The 24705-nt window shown below is 40.5% G+C and overlaps 1 protein-coding gene across 2 annotated transcripts in view; it reads left to right on the forward strand.

The window, feature by feature from the left end:
• The window catches only part of LOC117507183 (ATP-dependent RNA helicase DDX19B), a 52502-nt gene extending 34183 nt beyond the window's left edge, over nt 1-18319 (forward strand). For both annotated transcript variants that reach the window (XM_034166992.1, XM_034166993.1), the window contains exons 11-12: nt 14520-14711; nt 17825-18319. In XM_034166992.1, the coding sequence (XP_034022883.1) occupies nt 14520-14711; nt 17825-17886 (254 nt within the window). In that variant the 3' untranslated portion in view covers nt 17887-18319. The remainder of the gene's footprint in view (nt 1-14519; nt 14712-17824) is intronic.
• Nucleotides 18320-24705: the final 6386 nt, after the last annotated feature.

Below are 24705 nucleotides of genomic sequence, written 5' to 3' on the forward strand. Positions count from 1 at the left end.
GTTCGGTCACTCGGGAGGAGCTCGGAGTCGAGCCGCTGGTCCTCCACATCGAAAGGAGTCACTTGAGGTGGCTCGGGCATCTTTTCCGGATGCCCCCTGGACGCTTCGCTGGAGAGGTGTTCCGGGCACGTCCCATTGGGAGGAGACCCCGGGGAAGACCCAGGACATGCTGGAGGGACTACATCTCTCGGCTGGCTTGGGAACGCCTTGGGGTTCCCCCGGAGGAGCTGGGGGAGGTGTGTGTGGATTGGGAGGTCTGGGCGGCTTTGCTTGAGCTGCTGCCCCCGCGACCCGACTCCGGATAAAGCGAAAGAAAATGGATGGATGGTTGAGATAGTTGCTGTAGGCATCTAAAAATGCTCATAATCGGCTTAAACCTGATGGAAATCTCTTTGTGGTGTGTCGGTGATGTATGTATGTGCAAAATAAAACAAAACACTATTCCAAATATGTTTTTGACAAGAATATAACATCATAACTTTGTTACAAGGTCAAACGTTGATGTTGCGTGATAAAGGTCTTTTAATAATAACTCAAAGAAATAATGGCAAAACTCACATGTAAGTAAAAAAAAAAAAAAAAGATTAATCGAAAAAATAATCGACCGATTAATCGATTACTAAAATAATCGTTAGTTGCAGCCCTAGTTTGTTTTACGAGTGAGCATTTTATCTATTAAATGTGCAAAGCCAGTTTTGAGTTTCTCAGTGTGCATGCGTTTTCAAAACGGGTGACAGTGTTACTTTTTGCACAGCAAAACAATGTTGCCAGTTGCTTTAGGCCTTAATTTTGTATTTTATTGACTGTACAGCCAGCAACACAGCACCCTTTTGGCACATTTACTGGAATAGAACTGATCGAAATACCACAGAAGACAAAGAATTTTTACTTGACAGTTTGAAGCTAGTTTTCTCTGTTTCAGAGTGCTTCATACCCATTAAAATTCAGTAGAATATACAAAATTTGACATGCTCTTTTTAAAAAATTCAGGAAAGCACCCCCAGACCCCCCATAATCAATAATGTGCTTTTACTTCACAGTTTGAAGTGAGTTTCATTTGTTTGAGGGCTTCATACCCATGAAAATTCACCAGAAGATACAAAATTTGACTTGGTATTTTAAAAAATTTCTGGGGGAGATCCCCCAGACCCCCCCCCCCCCCCCAATCAGTATTGTGTTTTTACTTAACAGTTTGAAGTGAGTTTTCTTTGTTTCGGGGGGCTTCATATCCATTAAAATTCACCAGAATATACAAAATTTGACTTGCTCTTTAAAAAAAAAAAAAAAAAAAATCCTGGGGGAGATCCCCCAGACCCCCCCCCCATAATCAATACTGTTATTACTTCACAGTTTGAAGTAGGACTGGGCGATTTGGCCTAAAAAATCGCAGATTTTTACAGAAAAAATTAGATTTTCGATTTATTTATTCCCCCCCCCCTACTTTTTAAAAGAAAACAATTAGTACAAATGACAGAGATACCTCAAAACAAGTTTTGCTTTTATTCTATCAAAAACTTAAAACTAACCCCTACTTACCTCCTGGAATTGAAGCGCCAGCTGTTCTTTTGATTTAAAAATACTGTTGGGTAAATGATTCCACCAGAGTAAGCTGGTTTTTAGTGGGAGTTTGCGCTCCTGTTCCCCTCATAAAGTGTAGCATTTCTCCCATGCATCTGGATTCCTCTGTTTTAGATACTGGAATAAGTTTGTTGTGCGGCTGCATTTTGTTGTGATGGGCTTTCAGGGTTCGCCTCAGAAATTTTTAGTATAGCAGTGCTGTTGGAAATTATCACCCGAGGCGGCGCGTTGTGAGTCATTTTGACTGGTTTTATATGCATTGAAAGCAAGAATAATAGACAAAAAGACACTTGTTATAATATCAAAATTATTTTTTGCATGTTTCTGTCTAAATTAATAAAATAACATTGAAAAGTTTAAAAACACATTAATATTTGATGGACATATCATTTGCTCTCCTCTTTAAAAATGACACACTGTACCTTTAATCCAGTCAGACAGGCAGTGTTTTTCTGTCATGTTGACAGTTTAGTTTTTTCTTTTTAACATTTCTGAGTGGGATTGCATACTTTTTAAAAAACAATATAACCCCTAATTGCCTTGTTTGTACAAGAGCTAAACCTGGACTGATTGTCAAATCAGAATAAAATTTATTGCAAAGTAAGTTCTCACAAGTAATTTGATCTGGTGTCATTGGTGCATAAACAATAATAAAAAAGAAGACACTTCTGTAAGAAGTAAATTTTGCTCTCATAAAGATGAAATCCTGGATGGAAAAACTTTCTGAATCAGTTTTTCACACTTTACTGTTTCACTGAACTGTGTGGTGAAGATGATCATTGATTAAAATTGCTTCACTGTGTTTTTTTTGTTTTTGTTTTTAGTGTGGAGCCTCTGGTCACACTCTCTCTCTCTCTCGTTGTGGGGGAACGAGAGAGTCTGCACTCTAGCACCGTCTTTGCGGCTTATTTGAGCAAACTTTGGAAACATGAAAGCTTTCATCTGTAAAATAAAGCCTTAATAGCTATGTAGGTAGAAGGAGCTGTTTTTGTTGAAAGACTTTGACGGCGTTTTTGTTCTCTCACTCTGAGCTGCAGCGCTGTGACTCTGCTCTGCTCGGCTGGCTACCGGTGGACTTGCAGACAGCAGTCCGATCAGCACAAACAGAGTGGCTGGATTAAACAAAAATACAACAGCACTACGCCGTTGTTCCATGGTCTGGGGAGAACCGTGTCTTTAGACAAACTTTGCAGCGTCCAGTCACTTGTTCCATGTCTGTCATAGCAATCTCAAACCACTGACGAAACTCGCTCTCCATTAGCGGTTAGCCATCTTTGTTATTGTGTGAAGGAAATGGGACGGGGAGGGAGGAGCTACAGAAGGTCCTGGGGACAAAAAGGTGCGCCGCTGCAAGAGGAGAAAAAAACTCGAATTTTTTATTTTTAAAATCGTCCACAACAAATAATTAATAGATATCAATATATCGCCCAGGCCTAGTTTGAAGTGAGTTTTATTTGTTTCAGAGGGCTTCATACCATTAAAATTCACCAGCATACACAAAACTTTACTTGCTCTTATGAAAATGTTCTGGGGGAGCACCCCCAGACCCCCCGAATCAAGACTACACCCCGCCTCCCACCACCCTTTTATGTACCTTTATGTTCAGGTTTTGCATTCTTTTTATGCTTTGTCTCTCTATCCTTAGAGGCTATTTAAAATAGATTTGTATAATGTGTTTGTTGTATTTATTGAGGAAAAAAGTGGGTGCCCCCACTACGCCACATTTTAGGGAATTGCTGGCATTGATTTTTGCCACAAAAAAAAAACTTCAGTCAGATGAAAATTTATTGCTTTAACCCATGATTTATTCAACCGTCATTGGAGAATGGTGGCTCTGGGAGGCTCTTAGAAGCAGTATCTTCAGTTAGAGGCTCGTCTCTGACCGTGGCTCTAATTTCAAAATGTACCAAATTTGGCAACAACAGCGTAGGGCGGTTTGTGTACGAGTTACTACGATGACTAACAAGGATTATAGAGGCATGTTTGTGGTGCGGACGACGCTGCTAAAAGCCCATTGTCCAAGCACCTGGCAGCTATGAGGGACCAGAGAGGCTACTTTTGGAGTGGCTGCCCTCTTGTGCACACAGGTCCACCTGCTCTGTGCACCGGACCCTGTATATAAAATAATAATTTTGTAGGGGATTAATCATTTTCTGTCAAACGTTGGATGTTGAAAACACCTCTAATCGCTGGCCTGTTTATCGCATACCGGGGATCATGGGTCAATTTGAATACATCAAAATACTTGGCGGTCATGTTGCGTTATGCCAAAGAGGAAATGTGCTTGATATTGGACAACCCCAAACACACCAGCAAGCAAGCAGCATCTTGGTTCCGGACCAACAAGATTGAAGTTATGCAGTGGCCAACCCAATCCCGTGACCTTAATCCAATTGAAAACTTGTGAGCTGACATCAAAAATGTCATTTCTGAGGCGAAGAAATAGCTTGGGACTCCGAAGAGGGCGGTCGCATCGCCTCCACTCTTCCTTATCTCTCTTCTCTGCCTTTGACCTTCAATAATAATAATAATAATTTATTAATTTATAAAGCGCCAAATCACGAGTAATCGCCTCAAGGTGCTTCACAACATTTAAAAGCAGAATAAAATGAAATAAGATTAAAACACAATAAAAAAAAATTTAACCATAAAAAGGTAAAAGAAATAAAATAAATACAACGAATAAAAAAAAAATATAAAATACTAATGATAAAACAGGGAGAACAAATGTGTCTTCAGCCTGGCTTTAAAAGTCTCCACAGAGTCCGACTGTTGTATCAGCACAGGCAGATCATTCCACTGAGCTGGGGCGCGGTGATAAAAAGCTCTGTAACCCGCTGACTTTTTCTTCACCCTCGGGACACACAATAGTCCTGCACTCTGTGAACGCAGAACCCTAGCCGGCACATAGGACTCAACCAGGCCGGCCAGATAGGAGGGTGCCAGTCCATGAACAGTTTTATAGGCCAATAGTAATACTTTAAAATCCGATCTCAGAGAGACTGGAAGCCAGTGAAGGGATGCCAGAACCGGCGTAATATGGTCAAACCTTCTGCTTTGTGTCAGAAGTCTGGCAGCAGCATTTTGAACCAGTTGAAGACCCCTGATGCTGGACTGTGGTAAACCAGAAAACAAAGCATTACAATAGTCCAATCTAGAAGAAACAAAAGCATGAATCAGAGTCTCAGCATCAGCCATAGACAGGATGGGACGAATCTTTGCTATATTTCTTAAATGAAAGAAGGCAATCCTTGTAATGTCCCTAATGTGGAGGTCAAAGGACAGCGTAGGCTCAAAAATGACCCCAATGTTCCTCACTTTCAGTATGATGTATAACACATGAACCTAGGCTAAGCGCTAGCTGATCAAATTGATGTCCATGTCTTGCTGGACCAAGAACCATCATTTCAGTCTTATCAGAGTTCAAAAGTAGAAAGTTGTTAGACATCCAACTTCTCACTGCTGCGAGACAGTCCTGTAAAGATTTTATGTGGACAGTATTTCCAGCAGCTATCGGCATATACAACTGAGTGTCATCAGCATAGCAATGAAAAGCAACCCCAAAACGCCGCAAAATGTTCCCAAGAGGTGCCATATACAGGGAAAAAAGCAGGGGGGACCCAGAACGGATCCCTGCGGAACCCCGAACTTCATGCCCCTAAAATCAGAGGTAGTGTCGCTGCACAAAACACAGTGGGAACGACCAGACAGATAAGACGTCAACCACGCAAGAGCAGTTCCAGTAATCCCGAAACAGTTTTCCAGCCTATCAAGTAGAATATGATGATCAGTGGTGTCAAAGGCAGCACTGAGATCCAGCAACACCAATACTGTAGTAGTATCCGAGTCCATTGCTCGCAGAAGATCATTAACTACTTTAATAAGTGCTGTTTCTGTGGAGTGATGTTTTCTAAAAGCAGACTGCAGTGGCTCAAAAAGGTCATTCTCAGTAAGATACAAACCCTGGCAGAAATTATGGAATCACCGGCCTCGGAGGATGTTCATTCAGTTGTTTAATTTTGTAGAAAAAAAGCAGATCACAGACATGACACAAAACTAAAGTCATTTCAAATGGCAACTTTCTGGCTTTAAGAAACACTATATGAAATCAGGAAAAAAAATTGTGGCAGACAGTAACGGTTACTTTTTTAGACCAAGCAGAGGGAAAAAAATATGGACTCACTCAATTCTGAGGAATAAATTATGGAATCACCCTGTAAATTTTCATCCCCAGAACTAACACCTGTATCAAATCAGATCTGCTCGTTAGTCTGCATCTAAAAAGGAGTGATCACACCTTGGAGAGCTGTTGCACCAAGTGGACTGACAAACCATGGCTCCAACACGAGAGATGTGGACCAAATACAAACAACATGGGAATGTTGTTAAAGGCAAACATACTGGTAGACCAAGGAAGACATCAAAGCGTCAAGACAGAAAACTTAAAGCAATATGTCTCAAAAATGGAAAATGCACAACAAAACAAATGAGGAACGAATGGAAGGAAACTGGAGTCAAAGTCTGTGACCGAACTGTAAGAAACCGCCTAAAGGAAATGGGATTTACATACAGAAAAGCTAGGGAAAAAAATATGGAATCACTCAATTCTGAGGAAAAAATTAAATTTTCATCCCCAAAACTAACACCTGCATCAAATCAGATCTGCTCATTAGTCTGCATCTAAAAAGGAGTGATCACACCTTGGAGAGCTGTTGCACCAAGTGGACTGACATGAATCATGGCTCCAACATCAGAGATGCAAATTGAAACAAAGGAGAGGATTATCAAACTCTTAAAAGAGGGTAAATCATCACGCAGTGTTGCAAAAGATGTTGGTTGTTCACAGTCAGCTGTGTCTAAACTCTGGACCAAATACAAACAACATGGGAAGGTTGTTAAAGGCAAACATACTGATAGACCAATGAAGACATCAAAGCATCAAGACAGAAAACTTAAAGCAGTATGTCTCAAAAATCGAAAATGCACAACAAAACAAATGAGGAACAAATGGGAGGAAACTGGAGTCAACGTCTGTGACCGAACTCTAAGAAACCGCCTAAAGGAAATGGGATTTACATACAAAAAAGCTAAACGAAAGCCATCATTAACACCTAAACAGAAAAAAAACAAGGTTACAATGGGCTAAGGAAAAGCAGCCGTGGACTGTGGATGACTGGATGAAAGTCATATTCAGTGATGAATCTCGAATCTGCATTGGGCAAGGTGATGATGCTGGAACTTTTGTTTGGTGCCATTCCAATGAGATTTATAAAGATGACTGCCAGAAGAGAACATGTAAATTTCCACAGTCATTGATGATATGGGGCTGCATGTCAGGTAAAGGCACTGGGGAGATGGCTGTCATTACATCATCAATAAATGCACAAGTTTACGTTGATATTTTGGACACTTTTCTTATCCCATCAATTGAAAGGATGTTTGGGGATGATGAAATCACTTTTCAAGATGATAATGCATCTTGCCATAGAGCAAAAACTGTGAAAACATTCCTTGCAAAAAGACACATAGGGTCAATGTCATGGCCTGCAAATAGTCCGGATCTTAATCCAATTGAAAATCTTTGGTGGAAGTTGAAGAAAATGGTCCATGACAAGGCTCCAACCTGCAAAGATGATCTGGCAACAGCAATCAGAGAAAGTTGGAGCCAGATTGATGAAGAGTACTGTTTGTCACTCATTAAGTCCATGCCTCAGAGACTGCAAGCTGTTATAAAAGCCAGATGTGGTGCAACAAAATACTAGTGATGTGTTGGAGCGTTCTTTTGTTTTTCATGATTCCATAATTTTTTCCTCAGAATTGAGTGATTCCATATTTTTTTTCCCTCTGCTTGGTCTAATAAAGTAACTGTTACTAACTGCCACAATTTTTTTTCTTGATTTCTTACAGTGTTTCTTAAAGCCAGAAAGTTGCCATTTGAAATGAGTTTAGTTTTGTGTCATGTCTGTGATCTGCTTTTTTTTTTTCTACAAAATTAAACAACTGAATGAACATCCTCCGAGGCCGGTGATTCCATAATTTTTGCCAGGGGTTGTAGTCCACAGGTGAAACCACCTTTTCCAGAATTTTAGAGCAGAATGATAGATTTGATATTGGCCTATAATTTTTCAATACACCAGGATCAAGATTAGATTTCTTGAGTAGTGGTTTAACCACTGCAGATTTAAAACAATTTGGAACAGATCCAGAGTTTAGAGAAAGATTAACAATTTCCAGCACAGTCGGCCCAAGAATGGGCCAAAGATCCTTAAACAATTTTGTTGGTATAGGATCGAATAAACAAGTTGTGCTTTTAGTAGACATCACAAGTTTCGTCAGCACACCTATTGAGATAATATCAAATTCTGTGATTCTAGGTAGCACCTCAGTGGTAGTCCCCAGCTCAGTAGCTGGATACAATGACTGGACCAAAGTATGCTGAGATGTGCTCAACCTAATATCTTCTATTTTCTTTTCGAAATAGTCCAGAAAGTCCTGTGCTGAAAAAGGAGAGTGACCAACAGGTGGCTGTCCATGAATAAGAAATGCCACTGTATCAAACAAAAACTTTGAATTATGCTTGTTTTTGTTTATCAATTCAGAGTAATAGGCCTGCTTCATAGCCAATAAAGCATGCTTATAATCTAAAATAGCTTCACGCCATGCAAGGTGGAACACTTCTAGTTTGGAACTAGAATTTCCGTTCCAACCCTCTAGCCTTCTGCCTAAGTTCTTCTGTCTTCAAGTCCCTACTTCACCAGACTGTGAATTCCTCAAATTATATTGGATTCTGGATCTATTGGACTACTATTGGATTAACCATGGACTTGATCAGCTGGTCTCTGAAAGCTATTGACACCATTTTTTCTACAAGAAGGTCCGGACCGGGGGATCCTACCTGCCCAGATGGAACATATCCTGCGGGCTATGTCCTCGACTCCTGGAGTTCCTGGCGTGTGGCATGCTTGGCACCTTTCTCCATTGAGGACGCCGAGGATTTATTCATTTTTTGTCTCATAGTAGCAGGGCTGGTACTTTTTGGCTTATGTGCTGCCCTGAACTACTGGAAAATTGGCAAGACGGCGGCATCAAGAACCACGGCTCCTCGCTTGTCTGTCATGATTAAGGTTGGCAAGGCAGTGCATTCTCAGACTGCGATGACTCTTAAACTCAGACGCAAATTGGATGACATCTTGGAGCAGATGCGTGCCTTGCAGTTGAAGCTGAAGATTTCAGAGGACGGTGAATATTGTTAATTCATAATTGGGATTTGGTTATGCAAGTGGAACTGTTAAAAAGTGATTTCACTGCTGTGACAATAACATTACAAGCTTATCAAGCCTGGAGGTAAATTGCCCTACTGTCTCCTCCAGAGGGATTTGTTTTGGCCTGGGGAACATTGGCTGTTTCTTATCTCATCTCACAAAGACAAACTTTTTCACAGGACTGAAGCATGTTCCATTCCCTTCTCCCACCCCCTCCCTCCCTATCAACACCTCCCCTCTCTGGCACCCGCCAGTGTCATTCCTTCCCCCTTCGGCGGGTGGTGCAGTTTTCGCTGCAGCCCACGTCTCCCCCCAAGCTGTGGGCAGCACATCTCAGGGTTGCTGCGTGGCCTTCACCCACTTGCCTCAATTTGGATAATGGACTTCTTCAAACTTAGTGCACATAAACAATGTCAAATGTGTATGTGTTGCCTTTAATTCTGATGTGTGCCATTATTACGGTAAACAAGTAATAATTGTGGACTAATTGCTGTCTGAGGTAACTTAATTTACTAACTTTAATTCATTTGAAAGCTTGACTCTTAGTCTTGTCCATCCTCATTTATTTATCATCTCTTGTCCACCTGGTCGTTACTGTGAGTTTCTTTGTGATTTTTCAGACCTTTTGTCTGACTTAGTGCTTAGTTCAGATAAGATAATTATAGTGGGTGATTTTAACATCCACATAGATGCTGAGAATGACAGCCTCAACACTGCATTTAATCTATTATTAGACTCAGTTGGCTTCGCTCAAAATGTAAATGAGCACACCCACCACCTTAGCCACACTTTAGATCTTGTTCTGACATATGGCATAGAAATTGAAGACTTAACAGTATTCCCTGAAAACCCCTTTTTGTCTGATCATTTCTTAATAACATTTACTTTAATGGACTACCCAGCAGTGGGGAATAATTTCATTACATAACAGTAGAAGTCTTTCTGAAAGCGCTGTAACTAGGTTTAAGGATATGATTCCTTTATGTTCTTCAATGCCATATACCAACACAGTGCAGAGTAGCTACCTAAACTCTGTGAGTGAGATAGATTATCTCGTCAGTAGCTTTACATCCTCATGGAGCACAACTTTGGATGCTGTAGCTCCTCCGAAAAAGAGCCTTAAATCAGAAGTTCCTGACCCACAAACTCGCAGCTTAAAGCAGATAACCAGAGGAAATGGCGTCCCACTAATTTAGAAGATCTTCATTTAGCCTGGAAAAAGTCTGTTGCTCTATATAAAAGCCCTCCGTAAAACTAGGACATCTTACTAATCATCACTAATTGAAGAAAATAAGAACAACCCCAGGTTTCTTTTCAGCACTGTAGCCAGGCTGACAAAGAGTCAGAGCTCTATTGAGCCGAGTATTCCTTTAACTTTAACTAGTAATGACTTCATGACTTTCTTTGCAAATAAAATTTTAACTATTAGAGAAAAAATTATTCATAACCATCCCAAAGACATATCTTTATGTTCGACTGCTTTCAGTAATGCTGGTATTTGGTTAGACTCTTTCTCTCCGATTGTTCTGTCTGAGTTACTTTCATTAGTCACTTCCTCCAAACCATCAACATGTCTATTAGACCCCATTCCTACCAGGCTGCTCAAGGAAGCCCTACCATTAATTAATGCTTCGATCTTAAATATGATCAATCTATCTTTATTAGTTGGCTATGTACCACAGGCTTTTAAGGTGGCAGTAATTAAACCATTACTTAAAAAGCCATCACTTGACCCAGCTATCTTAGCTAATTATAGGCCAATCTCCAACCTTCCTTTTCTCTCAAAAATTCTTGAAAGGGTAGTTGTAAAACAGCTAACTGATCATCTGCAGAGGAATGGTCTATTTGAAGAGTCAGTCAGGTTTCAGAATTCATCATAGTACAGAAACAGCATTAGTGAAGGTTACAAATGATCTTCTTATGGCCTCAGACAGTGGACTCATCTCTGTGCTTGTCCTGTTAGACCTCAGTGCTGCTTTTGATACTGTTGACCATAAAATTTTATTACAGAGATTAGAGCATGCCATAGGTATTAAATGCACTGCGCTGCGGTGGTTTGAATCATATTTATCTAATAGATTACAATTTGTTCATGTAAATGGGGAGTCTTCTACACGGACTAAGGTTAATTATGGAGTTCCACAAGGTTCTGTGCTAGGACCAATTTTATTCACTTTATACATGCTTCTCTTAGGCAGTGTTATTAGAAAGCATTGCTTAAATTTTCATTGTTATGCAGATGATACCCAGCTTTGTCTATCCATGAAGCCAGAGGACACACACCAATTAGTTAAACTGCAGGAATGTCTTACAGACATTAAGACATGGATGACCTCTAATTTCCTGCTTTTAAATTCAGATAAAACTGAAGTTATTGTACTTGGCCCCACAAATCTTAGAAACATGGTGTCTAACCAGATCCTTACTCTGGATGGCATTACCCTGACCTCCAGTAATACTGTGAGAAATCTTGGAGTCATTTTTGATCAGGATATGTCCTTCAATGCGCATATTAAGCAAATATGTAGGACTGCTTTTTTGCATTTGCGCAATACATTTTTTTTTTTTTTTTTGCCTTCTTGCTCTTGGTCGGGACGGTCGCATTTTTCTCTCCTCCTCCCTCCCCAACTTTCCTGCTACTGTAGTGTGTTTTGTCTGTGAGGCTGCCAGCCCTGCTCCTCTGGAAAACGGCAAAATGGATCTGATCAAGTGGTCTCTGAACGCAATTGATACTTTTTTTTTTTTTCACAAGGCACTCGGGAGAGGAGGACCCGACCTGTCCTGCCGGGACACATGTGGCGGGTTACGTGATGGGCAGCTGGCGGAGGTGGCAAGTCGTGCCTGTACACGTTGTCTGTGGAGGACGTTGAAGATGTTTACTTATTTGGAGCTGTGGTGACCAGGTTTCTGCTGTGTGGAGCGGCCACAGCACTGGTTTACCGGAAAAGTAAGAAGGTGGAGGCGGCATTAATTGGCCCGTCCAGGCTGCCCCACATGATTGATTCGATTGGAAGGGCAGTGTCAGCTCAGTCGACGGGTGTCAACCGCACATTGGAATCCATCTCGGGGAGAATGGCTGCACTGGAAAACCGCTTTGATCGTCTGTAAGACCACATCTCTTCTCTATTCAGATGTATTGGGAGCCACTCTGAAGCTTCAGACTGTGGAATCTGCCAGGCATCTGTTAATCTGGATATCTATTTGGTTTCCAAACACCAGCTGTCCTTCAAGGCCGCTGGGATAAAATCCTCCCCCCGAAGAACACTCCTGATAGCCTCGTTCCTCGTCTCCCCCGCCTCCTTGTCTTCCGCTGCCTCCCTCCCTTCCCAGTCTTGAGATGTTGACTGTGGGACCTTGAGACTCTGGTGGACTGATTCAGGACTGGGATTCTTTTTATTATCAGGTTGTTCTAAAAGTTCCCTGAAAAGCCTTTAGTTAATTCAAAATGCTGGAGCTAGAGTACTGAGAGGGACTAGAAGGAGAGAGCATATCTCACCCATATTGGCCTCTCTTCATTGGCTTCCTGTTAATTCCAGAATAGAATTTAAAATTCTTCTTCTTACTTATAAGGTTTTGAATAATCAGGTCCCATCTTATCTTAGGGACCTCATAGTACCATATCACCCCAATAGAGCAGACTCGGACTGCAGGCTTACTTGTAGTTCCTAGGGTTTGTAAGAGTAGAATGGGAGGCAGAGCCTTCAGCTTTCAGGCTCCTCTCCTGTGGAACCAGCTCCCAATTTGGATTAGGGAGACAGACACCCTCTCTACTTTTAAGATTAAGCTTAAAACTTTCCTTTTTGAAAAAGCTTATAGTTAGGGCTGGATCAGGTGACCCTGAACCATCCCTTAGTTATGCTGCTATAGACTTAGACTGCTGGGGGGTTCCCATGATGCACCCAGTGTTTCTTTTTATTCACCTCTTTTTGCTCTGTATGCACCACTCTGCTTTTAATCATTGGTGATTGATCTCTGCTCTCTTCCACAGCATGTCTTTTTCCTGGTTCTCTCCCTCAGCCACAACCAGTCCCAGCAGAAGACTGCCCCTCCCTGAGCCTGGTTCTGCTGGAGGTTTCTTCCTGTTAAAAGGGAGTTTTCCTTCCCACTGTCGCCAAGTGCTTGCTCATAGGGGGTCGTTTTGACCATTGGGGTTTTTCTGTAATTATTGTATGGCTTTTGCCTTACAATATAAAGCGCCTTGGGGCAACTGTTTGTTGTGCTTTGGCGCTATATAAATAAAATTGATTTGATTTAACTGGAGTGTAAACATGATTTCTCCACTGTGAGATCAATAAAGTATATCTAACCCAAGAAATGTAGAGGAATTGTGGAATGTTATACAAATAATGAATGTTTGAGTTCAGTTGTATGAATATTTCATGAGGTGAAAGCTGGAACATTTCAACATACCAGCCAAAAATCACATCAGCGTTTCATGTGAACAGGTCTTCGTGCATCCAGATTACAGCGGAGTGGATTTTGTGTGTATGTTACAGCAGTTAGCTCAATCAAATCATCGTGTCATTGTCTCCCACCCCCCATGTGCGCGCACATAGGCATGCCACCGGCTCAGTCAACTGTATGTCCTCAGTGCAGTGAAAAAAATCACGTTAGAAATGAGTCCAGCTTTTTTTTTTTTTCCTCTCTCTCTCTTTCCTCTCTTCCTGCTAACAGACAGCAGAGTGGATTTGTTGTGTGTGTGTGTCACAAGAATTAGCAGTGTCAGTTAGCTCAGTCACATGTCTTGGGAGAGTCGTCGTCCCCCCTGCATGCGCATGCACGCATACAACCTGGTCGGCGCTTGTGCGTGCGTATAGTACCAAAAAAGACTATGTCCTCAGTGCAGCGAAGAAAAAAATCACGTCAGAAATGAGTCCATCTTTTTTTCTCTCTTCCTGCTACCAGGCAGCACAGTGGATTTGTTTTGTGTGTGCGCGCACAAGTATCTGTGTGCAGAGTGCAATGGTACAAACATATGGAACCAAATTTACACTCTAAATGGAACCCAGCCGCACTCAAAATGCACTACAACACAAATGGGATGAATTAATCCATGTCATGTGACTTACAAAGCACCAATCAATGACAAGGATCCACTCGCCATCATATAAATCCAATCATCCTGGGCTGGAATACTTGTTCACAGGTGACAGAAATTGGTCAAGTCCATGCAACACAGATGTGAAGCAGTTCTCAGAAACAGTGGTTATGCACCTAAATTATAGTTCAGCTATTCATAGGAAAGCTACGTCTTCAAGCATTTTTCAATTCATACAGTAATTTTTTTTTATAAAAATGCACACACAGTGAACTTGATTGTTTCTTCATGTTTTGATTTGAAATAGAATGTGCAGTGTTGCTGATGCATTTGCATGTATGTAAATAAAAGCTATTGTATGGATTTACTTTTTTTTAAACACACAGCTATTATTTTGAACGTAACTGTTTGCTCAACACTGTGCTTTACAGTGTAGATTGTTAATGAGCCACAGCATGCTGGCAAAGCAACCAAGTGCTTCTGAACGCAAGGAAATGGAAAATTCTAGAATGACCATATCACTCACCTGACCCCATCTCAAGAGAGCATGTTTTCACTTACTGTCCAAATACTTGTGTACCTGACTTGACTGTACACTACTTTTGTCATAACACTGTCTTGTCCACTTGTGTTAACTTTAGGTATTGATGTCGAGCAGGTTTCTGTGGTGATCAACTTTGACTTGCCAGTAGACAAGGATGGGAACCCAGATAATGAGACATACCTACACAGGATTGGTCGCACAGGTCGATTTGGAAAAAGAGGACTGGCTGTTAACATGGTTGATAGCAAGATGAGCATGAACATCCTGAATAGGATCCAAGAGCACTTCAGTAAGTCCGATTACAGTGACAAAAATTTCTGCGTCGTACATATCAGATCATTTGAACATGGCACATTCATTTGTTACTACCTCCGCCAACGAAGTTGGAGGATGTTATGTCTTCACTCCTGTTTCCTTGTGAAGCCTGGAGCCCACAATTTTCCATATATGTTATTAAATTTTTACTTTCATATCATAGGCAAAAACTGATTCAATTTTCAAGGTCAAAGAGCAAAGTCAGGAACAATCTTGGAAAATTGAAAAAATCTGTATACTTTAACATTGAGCGATGCTCTAGTTTTGATTGTAATCAGACCCTTCATTTCACGACCATGAGTCTTCTGCAGCGTAGTTTCCAAGAATTTGACAGTACATCCAACTGGCCTTGCAACCGAACACCACATTTAACCACACCAGCCCTGGTTTGACTTCTATTCTTTTTGAAGCTATTTCTCCTCTCAAATCACAGCCACCTTCTCTTTCCATAAATAGGTTTTGTATATTTTTTGGCAGTAAATTGTTTCTCGTTTTGTACATGATTTGTGATGTTCTAAATTTTACCAAATCTGTAAGTTTCAAGACATTTGCTTTTAGAAATAGTGGGTTGGTATGTTCTCTGTATCCCACTTTATTAATTATCCTTAATATTCTTTTCTGTAATATGCATAGTGGCTGCAGGCTGCTTTTGTAGTTATTTCCCCATACTTCCACACTGTAAGACAGATATGGTAAAAATAATGAACAGTAGAGTATGTGTAAGGCTTTGTAGTCCAGTATGTATTTTGTCTTGCCCAGAATTGCAGTGAATTTTGCCAGTTTTGAGCTGATGTTGTTTACGAGGTTTCCAGCTGATTTTGCTGTCTGTGATTACTCCAAGAAATTTATTTAGCTATACTCTTTGTGTATATTGTTTAAAATCAGGTTTATTTGAACATTTGTGGGATTTCTTCCAAACATCATCTTTGTTTTCCTCTAAATTCAATAATTTGTTTTTGTTGAACCATAATTTAACTTTATTAATTTGTCATGATCAACTCCAAAATCTGCTGCAAACCTCTCCCAGAAGAAAAAAAAAATATTTGTATCATCTGAAAACAATACAAATCTCAGTAACTTTGAAACATTACGTAATATCATTTATGTATAAAATAAACGGCTTAGGTCCTAATATTCATATCAAATCAAATAAATTTTATTTATATAGCGCCAAATCACAACATACAGCTGCCCCAAGGTGCCTTATATTGTAAGGCAAAGCCATACAATAATTACGGAAAAAACCCCAACGGTTCAAAACGACCCCTGTGAGCAAGCACTTGGCGACAGTGGGAAGGAAAACTCCCTTTTAACAGGAAGAAACCTCCAGCAGAACCAGGCTCAGGGAGGGGTAGTCTTCTGCTGGGACTGGTTGGGGCTGAGGGAGAGAACCAGGAAAAGACAGTGCTGTGGAGGGGAGCAGAGATCAGTCACTAATGATTAAATGCAGAGTGGTGCATACAGAGCAGATTGACTCTTGTGGTATCCTTGTGTGAGAATAGCCACCCAGAAAGCTGATGCAACAGTTGATTGCATAACAAGAATTTCTGCACAAACTGTCAAACTGTTTCAGGGAAGCTCATCTGGAATTGTTGTGCTCCTCATGGGCTTCTTGACCTGACTGCATATCGCAACAGAGTTGACTAAGCAAATGCTCCACCTTTTGACATGATGTAGCTTTTGGACAAGTGGAAACAAATCCTGGCTTACACTGTAGAAGAAAGAAACGACTGCTATAAGCTATGGACAGTGAACACAGGCAATTATTGATGGCAGTTTGAATGCACAGACACTGTGACGAAATCCTGACACCAATTGGGGTGTCGTTCAGTCACTGCCATCACCACCATCACCCTCATGGTTGCACCATAATGCACGGCCCCATGTGGCAAAGATCTGTGCACAATACCTGGAGATGAAAATGTCCCGGTTTTTGTGTGGGCCTGCATACTGGCCAGACATGTCACCTTTTTGAACATGTTTGAGGTGTATGGGTTCGACTTGTTGCAGTTCCTGCCAATATCAAGTACTGTTGCACATCCATGTTAGCTTCACGTTTGGGAGCTCATGGTGGTGACACATCCACCAGACTAGGGAGTTGTTTTTGGACCTGGGTGGCAACATTCCAAGCAGACATCTAGTCCATCTCAATCTCTTGAAATTATTCTATGTGCTGCAACTGTGACTGAAACGCAGCGAAGCAGAGAGCCAACGAAGCAGCGTGTTGGAGCATTGCTTCAAGCAGAGCCACTGTAACATAAAGAAATGATCGTTTTCCCCCGATGAACAGCTGCTCTGAAGGACCAATAAGGGAATCGTTAGCAAAAAGACTATTGATGTCAGTGGAGACGACTCATTTCTTAACGATTCTTGAAAAGTACTGGGTTTCAATACCCAACCCTACACCTTAGGTCACTGATTAGGCTCTCAGCCATACAGTAAGAAAGCACCAGGACCCTCATTCTCTTGCAAAGGTTTTGGCATTGCCAAACAACTCTGCTCACCAACCTCATGACCACATAAGCTCTTACTAGGCATCACTTAAACTCAGATACCCAGGACCCAGACACATGACTCACACTGCTGCGATAAGCAACAGCATGGACAAACGTTCTGCGACCGCAGTCTAAAAAACTTGATTCATTCTGTGCAAAGCAGATGTTTCATTGTCTGAGGTAACTGGCCGTCATGTACAGTAGTTCTGTGCCTAACAGCCTGTTTGTTGTTGTTTTCCTTTTTTTTTTTCTTTTTTTTTTTTGTACCCACTCTGAGGCACATCTGTTTAACAGTCATGGTAATTAATCAACATCTGTTGATATGACACCCTGTTTAATTCAGATTGATTGTTTTGTGACGTGATTATGGTGAAGTGTTAAGTAAAACAAATTTCAAGGAAACCTAACTTTGTTTGAGCATGTTAGTAACTCTAAGATCCTAAACTGAAAAGCGGGAGTGAAATAAGTTTTGTTTTTTGTTGTTTTTTTGTTCTTATGTGTTTGTAATTAGCAAGAGATTAACATAAATTAGTCCAAAACTCTAACATCCTTTGATAATTTGTTTTTGTTTTTTTTTTCTTCCTTCATACAGATAAAAAAATTGAAAAACTAGATACGGACGATTTGGAGGAAATTGAAAAAATTACCAGCTAAGGATGATGGTCTGACCACACAGGATGCTGATCCAACTTCCTTCCCCTCTCTACATGGACTTCAAGCTGAAATGTTTTATGCTTTCATTTTGTTTTAATAGTCAGAAAAAAGTACAAAACTCCAACCATGCTTATGTTACATGTGGATTGTTTTCTCTGACATTTAAAGTCTATGGACATACCCATTTCACTCTTTGTACTTCTGAATAAAGTCAAAGTATGTTGCTTTTTAATATGTTGCCACAGATGCCGGGGGGATACGACTTAATTATTAGACATAGGTGGACATGCTTTTCTGTGACTTTTTAAAATATTTTGGATATTGATAGAAATGCTATATGGTAAGTAATTTTATTGTTTATGTAAATTCTAACACTAGTAAGAACCCAAATGTGTCTGCTGCAACTAATGATCGCAGCAGTTTTTTTATATTTTTAAAATTTACGGCTCCCAAAATTTTTACAAAGGGTGACATTGGGTATGGTGCACTGAGTGTTAGTTGAAGCGATGTTACTGAGATGATGTTGGATTAAAAGGGTCTATGCAAACTATCAAAACATTCGTCATATGTCAAAAACAAATGGTGAATTAACCTCAATGTTAGCATCAGGGTGTATAGCCATTACCAATGGCTGCCAAATGATTGTAGAATATTCTTAAGTCGTTGACATTTAGGTGTTTTTTAACCACATATTCACAAGTCATTCACAGGCATGATTTTAAGTCATTATGAGGCCAGCTGTGGCACTACTGATGAGCATCAAGTGTTTGTAAAAACTTTTTTTTTAAACAATGTGACCATGTAGTTGTGATCTTTTTCACTTTGTCTCATCTTATACAGTACAATCTTTCAGTCGGGGTCCCCAGTTTGATTCCAGTTCAACTTCATTCTCCATTTGTTATGGATTAACTGAAAATTTACACAATGCCTTCCTCAAGTGCATTTTATATATATATATATATATATATATATATATATATACACCACACACGATTTTATTATAGATATTCAAAGACATTGGATTAAAATACTAACACTTGAAATTTTGATTATATTCAGTATAATGAGTGATGTGTGATTTATAGTCTGAAACCAAATGCTGAATTGACCATAGGACCTAGGCCAATGAGATGATTTCACTGTGTATGTTGAACATGGATGTATGGATACAAACATGTACTTGTGTACATATTTTAAAATGGACATAATGTGACTGGATTCTTGTTTGCAGCTTCTAAGAAGTGCAAAAACATTCCTATATGGGTCAATTTTGAGAAGATGTGGCACTTCGAACACATGGAATTGAAATCTGTTTCAGTGACAGCTGGTGTGTGTCATTGATAAATCAGTCTATTAATGGTAGCGATGGTCCGTCTGACCCTTCTACAAACCTCATCTGACTCCTGCTGGCGTTGAGAAGAATGCCTGTAGAAGTACAGTTTTATTGGACTATTTATGGACAACTTACCTGTACTTCAAATCTCAAGTGGATGCAGCCAAATTGCAAGCAGCTCACCATCTACTAGAATGGTCTGAGAACTTGGGTAAAGAAGCAGTCTACTTATGCAGTTGTATTTGGACTTTTGGATGTATACATCATAAAGGAGTGTGTGCACTTTGTTGTGTAATACCGCAGTGCAAGATCCATGGACACCCACATATAGCTATTGTGGCTAGAGAACATAACACTTGTCCACATGTATGCAGTGATTGGTAACTAATAACTGACCAATTTCTAGTTCACAAATGTATACACTCATACTTTCTATTAGGCCAGGGGTAGGCAACCTGTTCCAAAAAGAGCCATGAGGGTGCATGTTTTCTTTGCAGCCACTGACTCCACCAGGTGATTTCACTGATTAACTGATTCCATCTGCTCAAAGTGATATTAATCAGTAAAATCAGCTGGTGGAGTCAGTGGCTGCAAAGAAAACCTGCACCCTCATGGCTCTTTCTGGAACAGGTTGCCTACCCCTGTACTAGGCTTATTGGAAGGGTCTGTTGCGTAGACTTTGATATGGTCAAAGTGTGTGTGCATGTGCATACCGTATCCATGGATACAGTATACAATCAAAACCAATTAAATAACCTGCTCGCCTATCTTTTCCTGTGTGGGTATATTAAATGTCCATTTAAAGGGAACCTGTGGCCCCAAATTTCATTTACTTTATAAAAGGAAAATGCTATAAAAACAATGTTTGTGGTTTCTTTGCATGCAACAGTATATAAAGATAAGTTTTACGTAAATTTCAGGACATGGTTCTAATGTTGAAATGTGTTTTGTTCTTGTCTACACACTTTATGGTGTACTAGAACGTTGACCCATGGGGAACTACAGGTGCTAAGATGTGGTCATTTGTACTGTATACAGACTGCTGAGTTTTGGGGAAAAGCTGTTATGCAACATTTTTGATGTATTGACAGAAAATTTCTTGGCTTTTATGAAAGGTCATTGAAGGTTAAATTTTCAGTTGTGTTCAAGTTCATAAAAATGAATTTTTTTTCCCTCATCGGCAAGTATTTTCTAAGCTGCCTAACCAGTACAATATTCCATGTTAAATTACAAATAAATTTGATTACGTCTGCCAAGGATGTAATAAAATCGGTAATTTTACTGTTAGTAGGATTACGTCCAAAACCTACTCCAGAGATTTTGTTGAAATTTTCACCACAGCTGTATATTAAGCCATGAAGACTCTTAAATTTTGGAGGTGATCCAGATTCTGGATCAAGTTTCACTTTATATAAGGCCTTGAATTTATATAAACTACTTCACGGATTATCACCAAATTTGCACCACAGATATTAGGCCACGAAACATTTCATTAAATTTTTGGAGGTGATCCGTGTCCACTGACCAAATGGTACTCCCCTAAAAATCAGTCCGCCCTGCCTTCACTGCACATGCCTCATTCGGAGCATCGGCAACAGTTCACCGATTATCACCTCATTTCTGCTTAAAACTGCACTCTTAATCATCTATATCAGCGACAGATATCTGAAGGTTTTGTACAATTTTCACAAATTCAGCATTATTTCATAGTAAAAGATGAGAGACCGATCACAGGGCATAGCAGCACGTGAGTCTGACGTGCCGCTGCGCCTAAGTCATTTCGGAGCATCAGTAGCGAAAGATGCAAATATCTAGTTTCTGCTTAAAATTGACTTTAGAATGACTTAAGAAGTTTTGTCATCTGATGATTAATAATCACGTTTTTCCCTTTCATCGCTTTGGGTGTAGAGCGTCAGACTCAGTCACAGACGCATGCACAGTGAAGGCAGGGCACGCCAATTTTTAGAGGGGACCGTTCGGTCAGCGACACCAGATCCGGATTCTTACTCAGCATTTCAGTTTTAGGCTTTGAAGGATTATCAATCAATCAACTTTTTTCTTGTATAGCGCCAAATCACAACAAACAGTTGCCCCAAGGCGCTCCACATTGCAAGGCAAGGCCATACAATAATTATAATGTATAATTACATCAAAACCGCTTCACGGATTCTCAACAAATTTGCACCATATATAGATATTAGTATAGGGAAGACTCCAATGTATCTTGGAGGTGATCCAGATCCAGGCTCAGGATTTAACTTTATAGGCTTTTTAGTTTTGATTACATCAAAACTACTTCACAGAGTCTCACCAAATTTGCACCACAAATGTGTATTTTGCCATGGAAGATGACACTGAGTTTGTAGGTGATCCAGATGGCGGATGTCAGAAATCGCCGCTTGCTCTTGCATTTGCACTGTGACAGTGTTCACAATATATTTAAAAAATAATAAAAAGTTTTTGGCCTGTGTGAGACATTGTTGAGACAAAATTCTGCTGTTTTGTCCGGAGTATGAACAAGTTAATTCTGGGTTTGGGGTCACATGCATATAGAAAATGTCAGAATTTGAATCTGATTCTGGGATGTTAGAGGCTGGACAGAGATGAACAACCTCACAGGCTTTTATTTTGAAATACAGGCTCTTCTTTCAGTTTCAGTTTCAGTCAGGTTTTAGAATTCATCATAGTACAGAAACAGCATTAGTGAAGGTTACAATGATCTTCTTATGGCTTCGGACAGTGGACTTATCTCTGTGCTTGTTCTGTTGGACCTCAGTGCTGCTTTTGATACTGTTGACCATAAAATTTTATTACAGAGATTAGAGCATGTCATAGGTATTAAGGCATTGCGCTGCGGTGGTTTGAATCATATTTGTCTAATAGATTACAGTTTGTTCATGTAAATGGGGAATCTTCTTCACAGACTAAAGTTAATTATGGAGTTCCACAAGGTTCTGTGCTAGGACCAATTTATTCACTTTATACATGCTTCCCTTGGGCAGTATTATTAGACGGTATTGCTTAAATTTTCATTGGTACGCAGATGATACCCAGCTTTATCTATCCATGAAGCCAGAGGATACGCACCAATTAGCTAAACTGCAGGATTGTCTTACAGACATAAAGACATGGATGACCTCTAATTTCCTGCTTTTAAACTCAGATAAAACTGAAGTATTGTACTTGGCCCCACAAATCTTAGAAGCATGGTGTCTACCAGATCGTTACTCTGGATGGCATTTCCCTGATCTCTAGTAATACTGTGAGAAATCTTGGAGTTATTTTGATCAGGATATGTCATTCAAAGCGCATATTAAACAAATATGTGGACTGCCTTTTTGCATTTACGCAATATCTCTAAATCAGAAAGGTCTTGTCTCAGAGTGATGCGGAAAAACTAATCATGCATTTATTTCCTCTAGGCTGGACTATTGTAATTCATTATTATCAGTTGTCCTAAAAGTTCCCTAAAAAGCCTTCAGTTGTTCAGAATGCTGCAGCTAGAGTATTGACGGGGACTAGCAGGAGAGAGCATATCTCACCCGTGTTGGCCTCCCTCATTGGCTTCCTGTTAATGCTAGAAAGAATTTAAAATTCTTCTTCTTACTTATAAGGTTTTGAATAATCAGGTCCCTCTTATCTTAGGGACTCGTAGTACCATATACCCCATTAGAGCGCTTCGCTCTCAGGACTGCGGGCTTACTTGTGTTCCTAGGTTTGTAAGAGTAGAATGGGAGGCAGAGCCTTCAGCTTTCAGGCTCCTCTCCTGTGGAACCAGCTCCCATTCAGATCAGGGAGACAGATACCCTCTCTACTTTTAAGATTAGGCTTAAAACTTTCCTTTTCGCTAAGGCTTATAGTTAGGGCTGGATCGGGTGACCCTGGACCATCCCTTGGTTAGGTTGCTTTAGACGGAGACTGTGTTTCATAATTATTGTATGGCCTTGCCTTGCAATGTGGAGCGCCTTGGGGCAACTGTTTGTTGTGATTTGGCGCTATACAAGAAAAAAGTTGATTGATTGATTGATTCTTAAGGAAGTGTGACAATAAACAGACTTGTTTTCAATAATTACTGCTTCCTCAAAAAATATTGGTCTGATCACATTGCTGTTTTCATCACTTGAATTCTCATTAAAAAAAAAAATACAGAAGTATGCTAAAGGACAAAAGTCAGCTCTTTCTGGATTTCAACTTATGTTCTGGATACACAACACAGCAGCCACTTCTCTTTTATTATATGTACTACAAACAGTATCAGATGGCCGATAAGTCTCAAGAATCAAACATTGGGGGAAAGACCGTCAACTTCAGCTAATATGTCCAGAAATAAATAAAATACATTTTATATAATCAGATAAAATGTCCAAAGCAACAACAAACCGCCAACATTTTACACAAGTTGGGGATGCATACATGAAAATTATCTTGTAAAGTTTCACAGGCATCTGGCTGGAGAAAAGGCACAGTGCAACTTCACAGCAGAGTCGAGCATTCAAGAACTTTTAACACAAGAAAAATCTAGATTCAAGTCTACCATGAAATTGCTGCTGAAACTTGACATCACATGAAGAAAATTAATGTTCTGCTCCATTATGAAACTATACGAGGTCTGTCCAAAAAGTATCAGACCTTGTATTTTTGCAAAAACCATATGGATTTGAATCACGTGTGATTGCATGAGCCAAGCTGAACCTTCGTGCGCATGCGTGAGTTTTTTCACGCCTGTCGGTTGCGTCATTCGCCTGTGAGCAGGCTTTGTGTGAGCAGTGGTCCACACCCTCTCGTCGGATTTTTATTTGCGAATAAATGTCTGATTCCTCCGCACGTCTGTCTCAATGTGCCGAAAAAGTGCTGATGTCCACGTCTTCCGCAATTCCTGTGCTAGTCAGACGACATACCGGATCAAGACAGCGTCCAGTTAGAAATGAACAGCACATTCCACTGTTACAGGAGTTTTTGGTCATGGAAAGAGGAGCGGAGGAATTCCGCGCGTCGCGGCAGAGCCACATGGTGCAAAGCAACGCGGTGATGAACCTCACAGGACATGTTGGGCATGTCCAGCTCATGCACAATTTCTCGGATACTCACACAACTGAAAAGCAACCGGAAGCCGTCTGAAAACCATCTGAAAGCCGTCCTGTGAGACCACACGGAGGTGGTTTTGTCCCGCGCCATGAGCGGCACGGTGGTGCAATCCTCCACTTCTCTTTCCATGAAAAAAAACTCCAACAGTAGATGGTGCCGAAAAAGTCTTGATGTCCACGCCTTCTGCCTTTTTTGTGAAAGTCAGACGACGTCCCGGATCAACAAAGCCTTCACGTTGGAAATGATCTGGTTGTTGCAGCAGGGTTTGAGCCTGTCGATCGGCACTCGGAGCGCGCAGCGCTCTCAGACGCTTTGGGGCGGTCTTTAAACCGGCTGGAGCACTCCTTAATCTGGTGTAATCCCCATAAAATCGCGCTGAAAGCAATCTAAATTTTCCGAAT

The sequence above is a fragment of the Thalassophryne amazonica genome, chromosome 3, assembly GCF_902500255.1.
Source record: "Thalassophryne amazonica chromosome 3, fThaAma1.1, whole genome shotgun sequence".
NCBI lineage: Eukaryota > Metazoa > Chordata > Actinopteri > Batrachoidiformes > Batrachoididae > Thalassophryne > Thalassophryne amazonica.